This window comes from Capra hircus, chromosome 3 (genome assembly GCF_001704415.2).
Source record: "Capra hircus breed San Clemente chromosome 3, ASM170441v1, whole genome shotgun sequence".
In the NCBI taxonomy this organism is placed as follows: Eukaryota; Metazoa; Chordata; class Mammalia; order Artiodactyla; family Bovidae; genus Capra; species Capra hircus.
Window position 1 is genome coordinate 76,915,746 of NC_030810.1, and position 20,421 is coordinate 76,936,166.

Genomic DNA, 20,421 nt, shown 5'->3' on the forward strand with positions numbered 1-20,421 from the left:
TGTCTCATCACACTTTCAAAGTCTCCACACTCCTTTCTCCTGCGTAACTGGTGAGGTCAAAATGGCTACCTTCCTGAGTGTCATTGCTGAACAAGGTGCAAGAAAGAAATGCATCCCATAGAAGTCCAAGACAGAAATAACAGAGAGTGGTCTTGACATTTAAACCACACTGAACACAGCTGATGGACCAAGTTCTTAACAGAGTCGCGTCACTGTCTTTAATTTCTCCATGACCTAAAGGTTCCAAACTTTGAAACAAACTGCTGGAGTAGGAGGAGAAGGAAGAGGTGAGGACAGCCTGATGTAAATTAACCACTAGATTAAATTCTAAAGTTGCTCCAGAATTTTGTATTATTATCTGAAAGCAATCAAAGGAAGAAAAGCAAGCAAGTGACTTGGCCCAGTCAAGGTAAGGCTCTGTCTGGTAGAGAGAGAGTAGGGGTCAACAACTTTGTACAAACACACACAGAGGTCTGGTTGTGTGTGGCTAGAGCAGAGGCTGGTGAAACACAAAGCGTGGGCTCCTGGTGCTACTCCTAGAGAAGAATGAATTGGGTAAGGAACAGTTAATAAGAAAATGTGCCTTGCTCACTGTGCACATTGCAACAAAGAGCTGGCAGCTCCTGAAGGAAAAGGGCTTGTGCCGCTGCCGTTCAAACTTGTCAGTCAGCCTGTGCCAGCAGCCTCAGCGTCTGCCTCCCCGGCACACCCTCATTACATGTGTCTGTCTGGGCTGATCTGTGCATCTGCTCAGAGACGCTCCTGCCGAGTCGGGGATTTCTGCTTTTCTCCACCGGTGCAGGAGTGGGTCTCTCCTGGCTTCTCTTCTGTCACCTCCCCTCCTCTCCCCAAGGAGGCTCCTGCTTTATGGTAGCTCTGGACTTCCCTCACTGGCTGCCTGTCCCCGACTTCTAGAATGGAAGAAGCTGAGCTGGTGAAGGAGAGACTCCAGGCCATCACAGTAAGTCTGCCTAGTTATAACTCATGGAGGTGCTTGCTTACAGGGACGACAGACACGTTGCTTGCTGCCCCTGCTGCTGAGCCCCGTTAGTGAAAAAACAGAACTGTCACCTTTCATGGGCAAGTCTCTGCCGCTGTCTTAACCTTGGTGACCCTCTGTAACTCTTGGGCTTCTGAACCTAAGTAGAGAGCAAATGTTCTTGATTTTTTCACAAAAACTGTACCTATGTTTTAAATAGCAGTCAGAAGCTTTAAAGGCAGTTTGGTTACACTATCATGTACCTGAAAAACTTAGATTTTCCTTACATTTATATTTGACAAATACTAGATCAAGAAACTGATCTTCAACTTGGAAACTTTTTAAAACAATTAACTCACCAGAAAGTGAAAATCTTTTAAAAGGAGAAGAAAAAAGAAATTAAGAAAACAACTCGAAGCGTTTTATTTGTAGTTGTGGTAGTGTGTTCCATAAAGCCTTCAGAATTAAAATGAATGTCGTTGTACTTTAGCTAAGGATTAAACAAGAGAAAAGTAGGTAAAAGCACATATCAGATTAATTCTAAGATATCAGTTTCCAGCAGAGTCACAAACTGAATAAGATCCTGATAAAGGAATGTAATGCATGCAATGCAATGGATTTGGAAAATATTTTGTTAATACCAGGAAGGAGAATAGTGCATTTTTTATGTTTGTTCTGGGAAAGAGTCAAAGTATGAAATGAATTACTTTCCTTAAGTGATCCAGCTTTTTTTCAATTTTACAAAGTCCTCTATTTGGCAGTCACCTGGAAATCTCTGGCACAATCATTTATCATTGGCTACAACTTAACATATAATTTTTTTTAAAGAAAAAACACTTTAGAAATCAACATTCCATTTTTTCAGCATTTTCTGACACTGAAATTAGCTGTCAAGAGTACTGTTTAAAAACTGATGCATAATATCACAGATGTGGGTTTATTAATTTAAATATATGTTGGACATTACTATTTATAAAAATAACTCATTACTGTCTTGTGAAAAGAAAACTGATGCAAAACTAGAGTGAATAGAAAGATATTATTCTTTGCTCTTCAAATTCTCATAGCATAAATTATTATTATGCTAAGCCCAATTTAGAATTTTTATTAAACAGATACAAAGTTTCAGTTCCCCCCAGAAAGCATTCAGTAACTTGAAATATTTTCTCAGCCAATGGTTTAGGAACCAAAAGTCCACAGATAAAGCTGGCACTTTTCCATAAGGCAGTGCTCTCGAAATGTCCAGCTCCTAATTAGTACATTTTCCTTTCTTCAGAAAACCTTGGTTTGGATTATTGTTTGTTTTGCTTTGTTCTTTTTGTTGTTAAACTCAGCCACTGTTTCAGCTGTCTTGCTTTAAGGGACAGGAACTGGGCCCTGCTCTGTTGTTTTGGGCGTGGGCCTTGTACATTACAGCTGTTGTCTAAAGGTTACTTTATCAGGCTGTGTGAGTTGTGTGGGCACAAGCTCTGCTTTTCCTGACCCTTCTGTCTCCTAATTAACTAAATTAAGTCATATAGCCGATGAAATCCACCCGTAGCTCCTTCTTCCACATTTTCCTTTTTGAATCGCAGCCTACCCTTACTGGAGCCCAATTACACGTGCTGCACTTTATAACTCATACTGAAGCAGCGCATGTTCTAAGGGTAAGACCGCACTCAGGAAAACTAGGCATTTTCTCTGAGGGTTCCAACTTCAAATAAAATGAGGACAAAAGTCATAATGCTTTAAATATCTTACAAGCAGACCAGAGAGTAAATAGGTTCCTGAATATGCTGGTGTGTACTTTTATGATGATTAAAAAATAATAATAATAACAACTAGTTTTTGGATTATTTCATTAGCTTAACTACATCCCATTAGAAAGAATAAGCATATCTAGGAAGTAAAATTACAAAATAATTATATTTTGTATATATAAAATTGTAGAGAAAAAAATTGAGAAAAGTTTATGGGGACAAATTTCTCCTAGTCTATACCTCACTGGACCAAGTCCAGTCACATAGGTCACCACTGAAGATAAAAAAATGGAGCATTAGTGTGTCCATGGAAACAACACATCCACTCATCTCCCTCCCGGACGCCCTGGGAAATGCCAGCTCTCTCCACCCTTGCCTTACCCAGGAAGCCACCTCAACTATTCCCCTTCCCCCTAGAGAAATGAAAACACACAGTGTCCAGAGAGTTTTCAGGGATTGTCTCGCTTTTGGAAGCACTTAAAATCTTCAGACTCTCAGACCTAGACCAAAACTCAAAGACAATAATCTCATTTTAACTGTTTTCATTCTATTTCCCTACACTGAAATACGTTTTATATTTTAAGAACAAAATTTTATACTTTAAGAACAAAATCAAAAGACAGTTGCCCAATGTAACCAAACACAGTGATTCAGAGACTTCACTTTATTAGAAAACAAAACTTTCAACATTCTAAGATCTATTTGATTTTCATACTCAAATTTATTCCTCTAATTCCTAGCTGAGAAATGAAATCATCTTCATTGTATTATTTATTCCACATGATTTTGAGGGTCCAAAAAGTCATTATTTTTACTGCAAAAAATTTTAAAAATAAATGCATATGCCTAAAACTTGGTAAAACCAAGTGCCAGTCTTCTTCCTCTTTTGAAAAGAAACAGATTAAACACAGCAAGTAGATGGAATGTGACATTAGACTCTCAAAATTGAAAACTAAATTACTGTGATGGTGCCTTTACTTCTCATACCAGTCAGTTGCATTTTAGATTATTCAGAAGGCTTCTCAAATACTTAAAGTGAATAAAAGAAAACATTATGAAAGTACACAGAAACAATTGTTTAAATCGGGTACTTCATTTGGTTGGAGAAGGAAAGAGCAACCCAGTCCAGTATTTTTTCTGGAAAATTTCATGGACAGAGGAGCCTGGAGGGCTGAAATCCGGGGGGATCACAAATAATCCAACACAACTGAGCGATTGAACATACACTCCATTTGGGTATACCAAGTATGGATTCTATTTTGTATACTTACTCTCATGTTTCTCCTTTGTTACCTTATCCAGGTACAGACATACCTCAGAGATACTGCAGATTTGGTCCTAGATCACTTTGATAAAGCAAATATCACAATAAAGTGAGTCACATGAATTTTTCAGTTCTCAGTGCAGACAAAATTTATGTTTCAACTATGTAATATAATGCAGTAATACTATGTCTAAAAAATAACACACATGCGTGAGTGCTAAGTTTCTTCCATCATGTCCTACTCTCTTCTGCCCTATGAACTCCAGGCTCCTCTGTCCATGGGATTCTCCAGGCAAGAATACTAGAGTGGATTGCCATCCCCTCCTCTAGGAGATCTTCCTGATCCAGGGATCGAAGCCACATCTCTTAAGCTTCCTGCATTGGGAGGCAAGATCTTTACCACTAAGCACCAGCTGGGAAGTCCACAATTTAAGAAATACTTTACTGCTAAAAAATGCTAACCATCATCTGAGTCTTCTGAGAGTTGTAATCTTTTTGCAGTAGTAGCATCAAAGATCACTGATTACAAAGACAAACAGTGTATGTTCTCACTTGTATGCGAAACCTAAAAAAATAAAGCAAATGAACAATTATAACATAGCAGAAGCAGATTCACAGATACAGAGGAAAAACTAGTGGTTACCAGAATAGGGAAAGGGGTGGGGTAGGGGGCAACCCACTCCAGTATTCTTGCCTGGAGAATCCCATGGAGGGAGGAGCCTGGTAGGCTACAGTCCATGGGGTCGCAAAGAGTCGGACACGGCTGAGCGACTTCACTCACTCAGGGGCAAAGTAAGTAAAGGGGATTAAAGGTACAAACTATTAATTATAAAATAAATGTTATAAGGACATAATGTACAGCACAAGGAACATAGTCAATATTTTATATACCTCTGCATGGAGTACAATCTATAAAAATATTGAATTGCTAGGTTGTACACCTGAAACTAATATAATATTGTAGGCTAACTATGTTGTTGTTGCTTAGTCATTAATTCGTATCCAACTCTTTTGTGACCCATTGACCTAGCCCACCAGGCTTCTCTGTCCATGGGATTTCCCAGGCAAGAACATTGGAATGGGCTGCCATTTCCTTCTCCAGGAGATCTTCCCAGACACAGGCATCTCCTGTGTCTCCTGCATTATCAGGCAGAATTCTTCACCACTGAGCCACCAGGGCAGCCCTCAAGTCACTATACCTCAATTAAAAAGAAAAAAAAAGACTGCTCACAAAGGGAAAAAAAACAAGAACAAAGATCACTGATCATACATCACCATAACAAATATAATAATGAAAAAGTTTGAAATATGGCAACAATGAATTTGCTTAGTTGTGTCTGACTCTTCGCGATCCCATGGACTATAGCCTACCAGGCTCCTCCATCCATAGAATTTTCCAGGCAAGAATACTGGAGTGGGTTGCCATTGAAATATGGCAAGAATTACCAAAATGTAAAAGTGATCAAATGCTGTTTTTAAAAAAATGGTGCCAATAGACTTACTCTGCGCAGAGTTGTCACAAACTGTCAAACTATTAAAAAAAAGCAGTATCTGTGGAAATAAATACTACATATCTAGCAAAATAAACATGAAGCACAATAAAACGAGGTGCATCTGTGCCAACGCTTAACTTACTAAATTAATAAGTTAATTAATCTCTTAGTATCTCCTAGCCAAAGAGTTTAAGTTTTCAATTATAAGTGGAAAACAGAATATTTCAAGCTAAGTAAATATAATATTGATTAAAACGTCTCTTGAGGCTTAAGTTAGTACACAGTATTTTAACAAATAGCTGATTTTTATACAAAAGGAGAACTATTAAAGTAGGCTAGCAAATAGAAATGCACCTTAAATATTATCAGAACCGAGGCTACCAATGTCTCCAATGTTCTCTGAAAGAATGACCTGAAGGACTGAGTTATGTCTACAGAGTCCCTCTCTGGAAGTAGACATGGTACACATCAAAGAATGATGAAATGGCCCAAGTGGAATTTCCCACAAAAACAGAAATATCTTCTGATAATCAGTAATATCCTACATACTTTTCATACCCTCCTTCCCAAGCAACACATTTTCTTATTTCCATTCCCATGGTGGCATTAGGAAAATATTGTTACTAAATAACAGGGGATACTCAGGCTGGAGAATTCATGGATCTTAAACTGCAGGAGATCATCAGTTCAGTTCAGTTCAGTCGCTCAGTCGTGTCCGACTCTTTGCGACCCCATGAATCACAGCACGCCAGGCCTCCCTGTCCATCACCAACTCCCGGAGTTCACTCAGACTCATGTCCATCGAGTCCGTGATGCCATCCAGCCATCTCATCCTCTGTCATCCCCTTCTCCTCCTGCCCCCAATCCCTCCCAGCATCAGAGTCTTTTCCAATGAGTCAACTCTTCGCATGAGGTGGCCAAAGTACTGGAGTTTCAGCTTTAGCATCATTCCTTCCAAAGAAATCCCAGGGCTGATCTCAAAAGTAGTACTTTTGGGCCAGGGTGGGGGTGACAGTTAGTGAGCTCAAAAAAATCCTGAGAACTAGAATCAATGTATAGAGAACAAACCCAGCTAAGGAGAAAATGGGTAAGAATAACATTTTTACTTTCATTCACTTTCATTTTTACTTTCATTACTGACATTTTTACTTTCATCCAGGTTTAACTTTTAGCTGCTAGAAATACACATTTTCCACTCATTCTCTCATTCCTTTTTTCAATTAAAAGTTATACTAGGTGCCAAACCTCATTCATTTTTCACTTCAACAATATATGTAATCAGTCTCTTAGCCATGTCTGACTCTTTGCAACCCCATGAACTGGAGCCTGCCAGACTCCTCTATCTGCGGGATTATCTCAGCATGAATATTTCCTCTTCCAGGGGATCTTCCCAACCCATTTATCAAACCCACATCTCTTGTGGCTCTTGCATTGGCAGGCGGGATTCTTTACCACTGAGCCACCTGGGAAACCCTCGACAACATGCAATATTTATTTAAGTCTCGCGCTTTTAAATGAAAAGAAGTGAAATAAGAGGAATTAGGAGTGTCAGAGGGGCTTCCCTCATAGCTGAGTTGGTAAAGAATCTGCCTGCAGTGCAGGAGACCCCGGTTATATTCCCGGGGAAGGGAAAGGCTACCCACTCCAGTATTCTGGCCTGGAGAATTCCATGAAGTGTATAGCCCACGGGGTTGCAAAGTGTTGGACACAAATGAGCGATTTGCACTTTCACTTTCAGGAGTGTAAGAAGTAGGATGGGACGGGTTGCAATTTGTAGTAAAATGGTCAGGAAGGGCCTCAAGGAGAGGGTGACATTTGAACATGGATGAAGGAGGTGAGCTTGTCAAAAGTTAGACAATGGCAGTAATCACAAGAACAAGCACCTGCCTAGGACTGACTCCATTTGGTAATGAGCCATATAAAGTCCTGACACTGGAATTTGAGCAACAGAGCCAGATTTGCCAGCCAAAGCTGCTCATGACGCAAAATAATCAAGAGCTCTACATTTCCCCAGATCCACTCCCTATTTTGTTCCACTCCCAAGGAATTTTTTCTAGACTTGTAAACATAGGAATGTAGGAGGCAGAAAGTTCTTTGTATAAAACAGAAATCTAGTCAATACAAGTGAAAGTGAAGTTGCTAAGTTGTGTCCGACTCTTTGCAACCCCATGGACACCAGGCTCCTCTGTCTATGGGATTTTCTAGGCAAGAGTACTGGAGTGGGTTGCCATTTCCTTCTCCAGGAGTCAATACAAAGACCACTATTCAAACAGTAAGATAAATACACAGAGAGCCTAGTTACTTCTCTTTTTTAATTCATTGATTCTGCTTTTGGCTATGCTGGGCATTGTTGCTACCTTCGGACTTTCTCTAGTTGCAGCACATGGCTTAGTGTTTAGGCTCTTGACTATAGAGCTTAGGCTCAGTGGTTGTGGCACACGGGCTTAGTTACTCCTTGGCATGTGGGATCCTTCCAGGTCAGGGATCAAGCCTGTGTCCCCTGCATTGGCAGGCAGATTCTTAACCACTGGACCACCAGGGAAGTCCCTCTAGTTACTTCTTTAGCACATGCTTCCTCTCACTGGACACTCCACCTCATCGCATTCACCTTTTTCCCAATATCTGTTATTTTCTAACAGTTAATATGACAGTTAATGACCTCAAAGCAGGATCTGCCACCTAATTTGTGAGGCCCAATACAAAATGAACATGCGGGGACCCTTGTTCAAAAAGTATTCAGAATTTCAAGGTGGTAACAGCAGAAGTTTAAAAGCATTCACATGAAGCTCTAGGCCCCTCTGAGAGTGGTGCCGCCATGTCTGACTTCCCAGGTGACATGTCCAAGAAGCCCAGTCCTGCCATGGACATCTCTCTCCTATTCATTTCTTCTGCACAAATGAGAGCTTGAAAACAAGTGCAAACCAGCCTGGATCTCAACAGAAGTTAGACCTTAACATGTATTTGGATCATTGTGTTGTTTAGAATTCTAAGGACACCTTAAAATAATAATGACTAAAAGAAGCATAGTGAACCATTGTTTCACTGCACCTCATGGTTAAGACACCTATGGAAAGAACTCCCAATTTGTCATGACCGTCCCAAGATATTCACATAAAGATGGTATATGGAGATGTAGGAATCTCCTAAGCAAAGCCGTCCCGTGCCAGTATATTCAGTATAAAGCCTCTGCACAATTTTCCACAGTGCTGTGCTAAGATCACATGTTTCTTCCAGAGAGGGAAAGGTTTCTTAAAACAAAAGTGCTATGCCACATCTCTTTGCCAAACACAATAGCCCACCCACAAAGGAGACTGTGTGATGAGGTATAATAATTTTGATGCCTTATAAAGGAAACTACTTTTTGATAATCAGGGATGGTTTTTCCAGTGTGCTGTGGAGTGATAATGCTACTCCGCCAAGCCCTCTACTGACGAGGATCCCCACGAACTTCCTCAACATTTGCTTCTTTAGAAAACTGTGATTAAAACAAGCCAGAGACGAGGTGACTAAATCTAACAAGAGTCTAAACAATACAGTGTAGTTCAGGCTAGAACCAAAGCAGAGTTTCCACTTCCTAATCTTCAGACAAACTACCTCAGTTCAGTTCAGTCGCTCAGTCATGTCCGACTCCTTGCGACCCCATGAATCACAGCACACCAGGCTTCCCTGTCCATCACCAACTCCCGGAGTTCACTCACCCTCACGTCCATTGAGTCCGTGATGCCATCCAGCCATCTCATCCTCTGTCGTCCCCTTCTCCTCCTGCCCCCAATCCCTCCCAGCATCAGAGTCTTTTCCAAGGAGTCAACTCTTTGCATGAGGTGGCCAAAGTACTGGAGCTTCAGCTTTAGCATCATTCCTTCCAAAGAAATCCCAGGGCTGATCTCCTTCAGAATGGACTGGTTGGATCTCCTTGCAGTCCAAGGGACTCTCAAGAGTCTTCTTCAACACCACACTTCAAAAGCATCAATTCTTCGGCGCTCAGCCTTCTTCACAATCCAACTCTCACATCCATACATGACTACTGGAAAAATCATAGCCTTGACTAGACAGACTTTAGTCAGCAAAATAATGTCTCTGCTTTTGAATATACTATCTAGGTTGGTCATAAAAATAAGAAAAGAATATTTTAATTTATTCAACTTATTTAAATGGCAGTGGTGTTATTCTGGGAAACTCAAGAAGTTTCCTCACCAGGAGCCCTGTGATATGTCAACTTTCCTAAGACGCCATAGGAATAATTTGAATGAGATCCATACTTACAGTTTTTTTTATGTAAAACCCCAGTGACTGAGTGAAATTCACTCAAACCATTTTAGACATAGAGCCAGGTAATTTTCTGAACCTCTAGCTTCTGTCTTAAGCATGAAGTTTTCAATGTGTAATTGCATCAATAATTGACGGAGTGATAACAATATGTTAAAAGGAGACATAACAGCTACTCAAAATCAATCTGTGCTACCAAATCTAGATATAAAGACATCTCAAGTACAAGAATTCTGCAATTAAAAATAATAATAACACCAAACTCCGAGTCCATCTCTTCTCTACCCAACCCTTCTTGGCAGCCACAAGTCTGTTTTCTATATTGTGAGCCTATTTCTGTTTTCATTTGTGTCATATTTTAGATTCTGCAAATGAGTGGTACCATATGGTATTGTCTTTCTTTTTCTGACTCACTTCACTTTGTGTGATAATCTCTAGGTATATCCATGTTGCTGCAAATGGCATTATTTCATTCCTTTTTACGACTAAGTATCTGTATATACCACATTTCTTTATCCATTCATCTGTCAATGGACACTTAGGTTGCTTCCGTGTCTTAGCTATTGTGAATAGTGCTGCTCTGAACATGGCCTTCTCTGGTGGCTCGGTGGTAACTAACCCACCTGCCAATGCAGGAGACACTGGTTCAATTCCTAGGTCAGGAAGATCCGCTGGAGAAGGAAATGGCAACCCACTCCAGTATTCTTGCCTGGGAAATCTCATGGACAGAGGTGCCTGGTAGGCTACAGTCCATGGGTCACAAAAGAGAGTCAGAATGACATTGACTGAACAACAATGAACATGGGGTGCATGTATCTTGATTTTTTTATCTTTTTGATTATATAGTTTTGAGAGTTCGGGGTTAGTAGAGGAAAACTATTACATATAGAGTGGATAAGCAACCAGGTCTTACTGTATAGCACAGAGTACTGTATTCAATATCCTAAGATAAACCATGATAGAAAAGAATATTTTTAAAATGTATGCATGCATGTATAACTGAATCTCTTTGCTGTAAAGCAGAAATTAACACAACTTTGCTTCAATTATACTTCAACTATGCTATAGTATAATCAACTATACTTCAATTTTTTTAATGGAAAAAATAATAACTTTGGGGATTAATATATACATACTACTATATATAAAATAGATAAACAACAAAGACTTACTGTATAGCACAGGAAACTATACTCCATACCTTGTAACAGCCTATAATGGAAAAGAATATGAAAAAGAATGCATATACATATACATGGATATGTATATATATATAACTTTACATGTATAACATATATATGTATATAATTGAATCACTTTGCTGTATACTTGAAACTAACACAGCATTGTTAATTAACTATACTTAAATTTTAAAAAGATAAAATAACAATAACAGCACCTATTCTTGTATACCATTTAGGCTTAAAAAATAAAGATAAAAGATTCATATTCATTATCTCATTTGTCCAAACAGTCCTATGAATATTTTCAAAAGTAGATGTTACCATCTCCATTTTATAGGTGAAAAACCTAAGCTCGAGGAAAGTTAAGCAATTAGTTAAATAGTGGAAAATAGCAGAGTCTCTGCTCATAACATCACAATAAATTCTAAAAAACATCAAAACCGCAATCTTCAACCTTGTTCAGAACTCCCTCTGTTTTTCGCTCTAACAAAAGTTTGAAATGGAGAAAAGAGAAGAATCTTTGGAAGTTCTTCTTCATTCAATCACATTTTCTAACCCAAACTTTCTCCACTCAATCACATTTTCTAACCCAAACTTTCTTCATTTAATCACATTTTTTAACCCAATCCTACAGTCTCTTATCCTCATTCCCAAGCTATTAGGAGTGGGAAAGGAAAGAATATAATGCCATTTCAGAAGCATTTGTTATCACTTTAACAGTGTTGAGAAGAACCACTTTTCAGAGTACCTCATATTCTAAGCCTCTGTTACTTTCTCCCCACCCCACTGTCATAACGTAGTCTCTTCCCTTCCAACCAGGATTTCTTAAGGCAAAGACACTGTTGCATCTCTCATAGCCCCTCAACACTAGCGGAAGCACAAAAAACCATCATGAATGAATAAGTGAGTGAATAAAGATCATCAGGCTGAAAAGGGGGGAGAAACCTAATGATTGCCTGTCCAGCTAACAGATTGTTTTTATTGAAGACATGGTCACACCCTTTGATTATTCAGGGGCTTATTTTGTGTTTGTTGTGTATTCTTATTTTATTTTGTCACTATTCATTAGAACAAACAGGAAAAGATAGACAAATGAATAAAAGAGTAGAACTTTAACTGGATTCTATTTGAGATCTGTCAGAATTTGTTGTAAAGCTGGGAAACAAGAATAAGATTACTAAATGAAATGAGGTTTGGAAATTTTGTGCTTTTTAATTCACCACATAAGTACTAATGATAACTACATCCAAATCCCATGGCTAACATAAGAGTTAGGGTTTTTCAAAGTAAATTCAGAAATAATCACAGGACCAGGAGAAAACTTAGGGATTTCTTGGTCCACATTCCCATCCCCATTACAACATGATCAAGAGATGCTCATCCAGCTTCTCCTTGAGCACTTCCAAAATCAGGCAGATTAATATCTCTCAAAATACCCTATTCCATTTAAGAAAAACTCTCTGTGCTGTGTTCTGACATATGTGCCAGAATCCAGTTTCCTTTAACTTCTTCCCAATCATCTTGACTCTAGTCGCTGAAGCTGTACTCCTTCACTTTCTTGATTTCAATCATTCCTCATATCACAGGCTCATTCTAGAAAGTGAAAGTGAATGTTGCTCAGTCATGTCCAACTCTTTGCAACCCCATGGTCTGTATAGTCCATGGAATTCTCCAGGCCAGAACACTGGAGTGGGAGAGCCTTTCCCTTCTCCAGGGGATCTTCCCAACCCAGGGATCAAACCCTGTTCCCCAGCATTGCAGGCAGATTCTTTACCAGTCCATGGCACTCTTAAAATTTGGGGCTGAGCGTTGAGTAGAACACTGACTTGTACAAAGCGTTCAATGCTGTATATAATCTCCCTTGTTTGGCGAATTGAATTTCTACAGATATATTTGGGAAGTGATATGGGGTGCTATAAAAAGCATTATCTTTGGAATTTATAGAAAATTAGGCTTGATACCAATTCCAACATTAGACCAACCTTATGATTTGGGGAGACTGATAAACTCTCTGGTCCTCGCATCAGTGTCTCTAAAATTAATAGCAATTAAATTGAAAACTCAATATTCAAATATACAATGAATATACAAAAGTCAAAAGCTTCTTGAAAAACAACAGTCAGAAATTGTAATGTAAAAAAGTAAGACATGACCAAGCATGCATGATGTAATGTGAAAGTAATCCATTCTTGATAGCTACATTAAAAAAAAAAAACAGTTAAAGCCTAAAAATAATTTTATTTAGGAAATGTGAAGAATTTATATGAAGAAATCTTTATGTTTTATACCTACTAAGGAACTGTGCAGGATATATATAATGAAATTTTACTAAGTGATATATATGCCTAGAGAGACACACTGTTTCTTGAGGTAAAGTCCGAAGACAAAAAGCGTTGTCACATATTTTCAAATTTATTTTAAGTTTAATGCAATTCCAACCAAAATCTCTAAGGAGGCATTCTTATTCACTTCTGGTGGCACCATGAAATTGTTAAAACAGGATAATTCAGCAATCAGTAAAAGAAAACTCAGAAACTATTTTACCATTTGACCAAGAATATTATTAACAAGGAAACATACAAATACTAAAGAAAAATGAGATGCATACAAGATGTATTCTGAAGACATTCATAAGATAGCAAAACCATTTCTTAGAGTATTTAGTAAAAAGTGGAATCCAGTTCAATGTCCAAAAGTAGGGATTAGCTGAATAAATACAGTGCACATATACAGGTTTGTAAATATACTTGCATATGTGTGTGTATATATATATATGATGGAATAATAAGTATCCATCAAAAATAATTTAGAAGACTAATGACATGGTATATCATCATTTCATGATATATTAAGAGAAATAAGATTACGAAATGTGTAACAAACAATCCCAGCTTTATATGAGGTATAACATATCATGCAGATGTAAACCATATATAACAGTATCAATCTCTGATTATCTCTGGATCATGATAGTTATTATTAGGAGTAACTTTTAAAATTCTACCAGTGTATGTGAGTTTTTATTTGCTTCTTTGGCTGTTTGCTTGGTTGGCTAGTTTGTTGGTTGGTAATTTTGGTTTGATAGAAAGTGATGAAGCATAAGGAACCAGCTGAATTTTCCATTTAGTTTCTATCAGAATTTAACAAAATGATTGCAAAACTCAATGGGAAAAATAAAGTACTGCTACTAATCAAGACATTTTAGAGAAAAGCAATGAAGCAAAACTTGCCCAATAAAATGTTAATTTATCTCATTGGTGGTACATAGTATTAGTACCAAAATCTGTAACTAAAGACACACACAGATAAACTGGAGCCAGACCCTAGTGTACAATTTTTAAATGTAAATGATAAAATTAGCAAATAAAAAAGTAAACCAATAAGAAAGAATTATTTGATTAAGTTTCAAATTTAGTTAAAATTTGGGGGGAAATAATTAGACCCTCAGCATTTACCATAAGTCAAAATCAATTCAGCCGGATTTTAGAGTGTTTAAAAAACTGTTTAGAAAACTAGAAGAAAAAAAAAGGAGGAGCTTCCCAGGTGGCACTAGTGATACAGCACCCGCCTGCCAATGAAGGAGACATAGGGACAAGGGTTCATCCCTGGCTCAGGAAGATCCCGAGGAGTGGGGCATGGCAACACACTCCAGTATTCTTGCCTGGAGAATCCCCACGGACAGAGGAGCCTGGCAGGCTACAGTGCATAGGGTCTCAAGGAGTTGGACAGGACTGAAATGACTTAGCACAGCACAGCACATAGGAAAAATAACTTTCAGTACTTCTAGAAACAACATACTTTTTTTTTTTTAATTAAAGGAAGCTAGGTGACATTATTTACAACTAAGTATGGCAAACAAAGAGGGCTTCCCAGGTGGTGCCAGTGGTAAAGAATCTGCCTGCCAATGCAGGAGAGGCAAGAGATGGCAAACAAAAGGCTGCTGTTCTTAATTCAAAGAACCCGTGTGTGAGTGTGTGTGTGTGTGTGTTCAGACACTTCAGACTCTTTGTGATGCTATAGACTGTAGCCTGCTAAGCTCCTCAGTCCACAGAATTCTCCAGGCAAGAATATTGGGTTGGGTTGCCTTTTCCTTCTCCCAAAGAACTCTTTCAAATTGTTAATTTAAAAATTAATAAGCTTTACCAAAAAAATGGACTTCTCTAGTAGCTCAGCTGATAAAGAATCTGCTTCCAATGTGGGAGACTCCAGTTTGATTCCTGGGTCAGGAAGATCCACTGGAGAAGTATTCTTGGGCTTCCCTGGTGGCTTAGTTGGTAAAGAATCCGCCTGCAATGTGGGGCACCTAGGTTCGATCCCTGGGTTGGGAAGATCTCCTGGCAAAGGGAATGGCTATCCACTCCAGTACTCTGGCCTAAAGAATGCCATGGACTATCCATGGGATTGCAAAGAGTCCGACACGACTGAGGGACTTTCACTTTCACTTTACCAAAAAATAGGTGGACATCACGGCTTCCCTGGTGGGAAGAATCAGCCTGCAATATCAGAAATGTGGGTTCGATCCCTGGGTCAAGATGATCCCCTGAAGAAGGAACTGGAAACCCACTCCAGTATTCTTTCCTGGGATATCCCACATAGGAACCTGGTGGGCTATAGTCCCTGGGGTTGCAAAAGGGTCAGACATGACTTAGCAACTAAACCATCATTGCCAGGTAGTCATCACAAAAAGTTTTTACATAATTAATACAAATAGCCAAGAAAATTATACACAATATAATATTTGACCACAGTAGTCTTATAAATCTCATTAAGAGATCAAAATTAGACTAATTTTTCTCTATCCTGCTTAAGGATCTTTTACATATAATATTCCTACTTAATAAGAGTGAGGTAATTTACAACTACTTTGTAGAAATGTAACTTAAAATAACTTTTCACTGAAGCTTTTTACCAATCTGGAAACATCCATACCCTTTGACTGGGTAACTACATTCTAGGGACCTATTCTGAGGAAATAACTAGACAGAAGTGGTCGAAATTTCATAAACAAGGAATTTCATCATACAGCCACTTATAACAGCAAACGATTAAAAACAATCTAATGGGCGGGAAAAGGGAAACTGATTAAGCAAGTTATGCTCTTCTGAATAAAGCTGAGTTATTTTATTAATAAAATTCAATTACATGAGAAATGTTCATGACACAGTATTAGGTGCAAAAGGTAAAAAAAAAAAAACCACATAGGGGCCTCCTTGTGTGGTTTGTGCATGTGTTTTTATAAACACAGTTATTGAAAAAATATTGGAATAAGATATACCAAAACGTAGATAGTAGTTATTTCTAAAGTAGTGGGATTATGGGAGATTTTTATATTTTTCTTTAAAGTTGTCTAGATTTTTCAAACATTCAAACATGCAATTAACATCCTATAAGTTTCATAGTTCACCTTTATTAATAATAAAATTAATCATTAATTTGGGTTCCTCGTTCCTAACAGACAAGATGTTTGAAATCTTGCCTTGGTCATCTTTTATTTCATTTCTTCCCAAACCTGGTTGTTCGTTAAAGTCATCTGGAGCAGTTTTTAGCAACAAGTTATCCAGTGCACCCCCACTTGAAATCTCTGGCTCAGAGAATTAGCTTAATATGTTTATGTTTACTTGCTTATTGGGCTTGGTTTTATTTTTCTATCTCTGTAGTTTAAAAAAAAATGTTAGGACAATCACTTTCAAATAAGTATTTCTCTCTGTTCACATTTACACAATTTTAGCAAAGAAAAAATAAGATATGTTGTCCAAAGTCATGCTGAAACCAAGATATACTGAATTCTCATGGTCTAGATACCTATGCTCCTCAGTTGCTTTACCTGCATAACAGGAATAAACATGGTCCCTACTTCCTGGAAACTTAGGGAAAATTATACTGGAAAAACCATAGCCTTGACTAGATGGACCTTTGTTGACAAAGTAATGTCTCTGCTTTTGAATATGCTGTCTAATAAAGTCAGTGGTACGTACTCTTGCCTGGAAAATCCTGTGGACAGAGGAGCCTGGTAGGCTGTAGTCCATGGGGTCATTAAGAGTAGGACACGACTGAGCGACTTCACTTTCACTTTTCACTTCCATGCATTGGAGAAGGAAATGGCAGCCCACTCTAGTGTTCTTGCCTGGAGAATCCCAGGGACGGGGAAGCCTGGTGGGCTGCTGTCTATGGGGTTGCACAGAGTCGGACACGACTGAAGGGACTTAGCAGCAGCAAAATAAAGTCAGCCACTGTTTCCACTGTTTCCCCATGCATTGGCATGAAGTGATGGGACCGGATGTCATGATCTTAGCTTTCTGAATGTTGAGATTTAAGACTTTTCACTCTCCTCTTTCATTTTCATCAAGAAGCTCTTTAGTTCTTCTTCACTTTCTGTCACCCTGCTTATTTAACTTATATGCACAGTACATCATGAGAAATGCTGAGCTGGAGGAAGCACAAGCTGGAATCAAGATTGCTGAGAGAAATATCAATAACCTCAGATATGCAGATGACACCACCCTTATGGCAGAAAGTGAAGAACTAAAGAGCCTCTTGAAGAAAGTGAAAGAGGAGAGTGAAAAAGTTGGCTTAAAACTCAATAAACAGCTAATCATCATCATCTGCAGATCTTAAAAATTTAAGCAAAAGAAATACTTTTAAATGTTTTTTTAATAATCAAATATTATCTCTTAGATGTTCCTTGTCTAAATACAAGACTGTTTAATAATTCATTCTACAACTTTGAAAAAGGATTAATCAATACATTTAACAGTCTTTAAATATTCCTAATTCACCTTTTGGAGAAGGAAATGGCAATCCACTCCAGTACTATTGCCTGGAAAATCCCATGGACAGAGGATCTTGGTAGGCTACAGTCCATGGGGTCGCAAAGAGTCGGACACGACTGAGCGACTTCACTCACTCACTCACTCAATTCACCTTTGTCTCTGTTCAAAAAACTGAGTCATGTATACCTATGACTAACTCATGTTGATGTATGGCAGAGGCCAACATAATATTGTGATACAATTTTCCTTCAAATAAAAATAAATATGTTCGGGGGAAAAAATAGGTCATATGCCACATTCAGCCTTCTGATGTCTCTTCACTTCACCTATATTCCAAGACTATTTGACATTTTCCTGTTGTGTCTATAAATGTTTCTGCCCCTTGACTTGAAACCCATCAGAGTCTGAGCAGCTGTGTCTTCAGTGGTTTATTTCCTCTTGGGCTTTGAGTTTCCTTTAAGCATATTTATTCTACAATTTCCAGGATCAAGATTATTGTCCTTAGTAAAAAAAAAAAAAAAAGTAGTAAAATAGGAGTGAAGTAGTTCTAGTTTATCTCCATCTTGCTAATATTACACTGTGTATCTCAGCAGGAGTCGTTTTGCTCTCAACATAACTTTTTATATAATTTATTTTTACACACATGCTTTCTGTACCCTTAGTGTTTCCCACATGCTTCACATCTTCTCATCCCCCTGCATCTGAACCTTATTTACACTGTTACAAATGGGTAACCACCTGTTCATCTGTATTCTTGGTTTCATGAACTTTGGGGAAGCTCGCAGTAAAAAAAAGTATTTGGTTTTGTTTAGTTTTCTTTCTACTTGAGATCATTTTTAATTGTGTATCAATATTTCCATTTGTAAATTGCCTAGGCTTCATGATCTATGGCTCCTCCTGAAATGTTTGACTCTTTTTCAACAAATTTTTACAACAATTTTTCAAGAATTGTTTTCAAGATTTTTAAAAATCTACTTTCACTGAAGTGTAGTAAACCTAACTATGCTCAGTATTCTTTTCTGTGAATATTGGGTTAGGGCTTCAAGGTTACTATTATCTGTACTTCACCAGTAAGTTCTGCATTGTTGATAGCATTTAAATCCAAACAATTAGCTTCTATTATTGTTCTTTGAGACCTTAAACAATGAAAATATCAGCAAAGATAGTCATGAAGTTATAAGATACTGCTACCAGAATGTGTCTGAAACCATTTGCCTAACTGAATTGGCCCAATTCGCCAAGTTCTATTATCAATAATATCTCACTGGTCCCCAAATAAACTTCCATATGGATTCCATTCCTCCAATACCCCTAAATGTAGATGCTTCATAAGGTTCTGTCTTTAGCTGTCCTTTACCTTTCATAAATATATCTCTTGTCATGCTTTGAGATAGTCTCCTAGTCTCAGCTATCCCTTCCAAAACTCTGGCATATTTATCTCTATTTCTCACTTCTGATCACTCTTCATCTAACATTTCAACTACCAGCCATATTACTCCACCTAGCTTTCCCAAAGACACCTCAAACTTGCTGTGAATCACCATCTTTCCTCCCAAACTCTCTTTCCCTGAAGTACCTATTTCAGTTAATGATTCTACTCTCCTCTCAGTCACCTGGGCATCAAAGACTTGTACTCCCATTTGACCTCTTCCTCTCCTGCATCCATGCATTATCAGTTGCCAAGTCCTGCTAATTTTAACTCCTTGGTATCTCTGACATCCACACCTCCTGTTACCTCTTGTTCCAGCTCTCTTGATTTTAAGTATGAGTTGTAAATGATTATCCCCTTCAAGTTGTCCTCCTTCAATATCTACACAATCAGGCTATTTTAAACTTCTTAAAATGTAGTTTAAACTCTATTATTCCTCTCCCTCTGAAAATCTTTCATTACTGTCTATCTCAACATGTAAATTAACTCTAAACTTCATGCCCTGCCTTTCAGTATTTTCTATTCAGGATTTATCTTCATGTCATTTTCTTATTTTATTTCCCACTACTCTCTGTTCAGCGATTTAGATTCCAGATTTTTATTTCGAATAATGTCCCAATGTTCTACATCAGGCCTTTGCTCACAATGAGCTTGAATGCCTTTTCTCCCCGCCCTCCAGTGCCCTGGCAACTACCCAAAGTATTATTTTATTTGGATGCTTCTTCAAAGCCTCTTCTAACCATATCATGATCTAGATAGCATGATCTAGAGTGCATCTACATAGCATCACTTCTTGTCTCACCTCGACTCTCACCATACCTCACTTGTGCCTTAGTGATGACATTTATCACTTTATTTCTTATAGGTCCCTGCACAAATGATTTTCCTTCTTTAGGACAAGTAACTTCGTTGGTGAAAGTATTTACTTCTGAGTAATCTTCAAACATTGAACAACTCCTGCATTGCCTTGACAAAAGCATTTGTACAGAAGTCACTAACTATTGAATAAATTAAAATTTTAATAACTCAGGACCAATCCTGCCATCTTGATAGATTCAAGCATTTTAGAATATTAGCTAATTGTTAATCAGTAATACTTCTAAAATACTCACACTCTTATGTATCAGGATACTTTTATCAAGTATGTGATTGCAATAATATCAATGCATCATAGACGGTTGCAACAGCTATATAGCTGTACATGCTAAATAAATTTTCAAAACAGTTAAGATGTAGGCCTTTATAGATTTAAAATTTGTGGGTGTCAGCTGCTAAAATATTCCAATTTAGACAGCTG

The 20,421-nt window shown here is 38.1% G+C and overlaps 1 protein-coding gene across 1 annotated transcript in view; it reads left to right on the forward strand.

Annotated features, from left to right (window-relative positions):
- PALMD (palmdelphin) overlaps window positions 484-20,421 on the forward strand; it is a 58,604-nt gene continuing 38,666 nt past the window's right edge. The window contains exon 1 of the mRNA XM_005678055.2: window positions 484-961. Within this exon, the coding sequence (XP_005678112.1) occupies window positions 917-961 (45 nt within the window). The 5' untranslated portion in view covers window positions 484-916. The remainder of the gene's footprint in view (window positions 962-20,421) is intronic.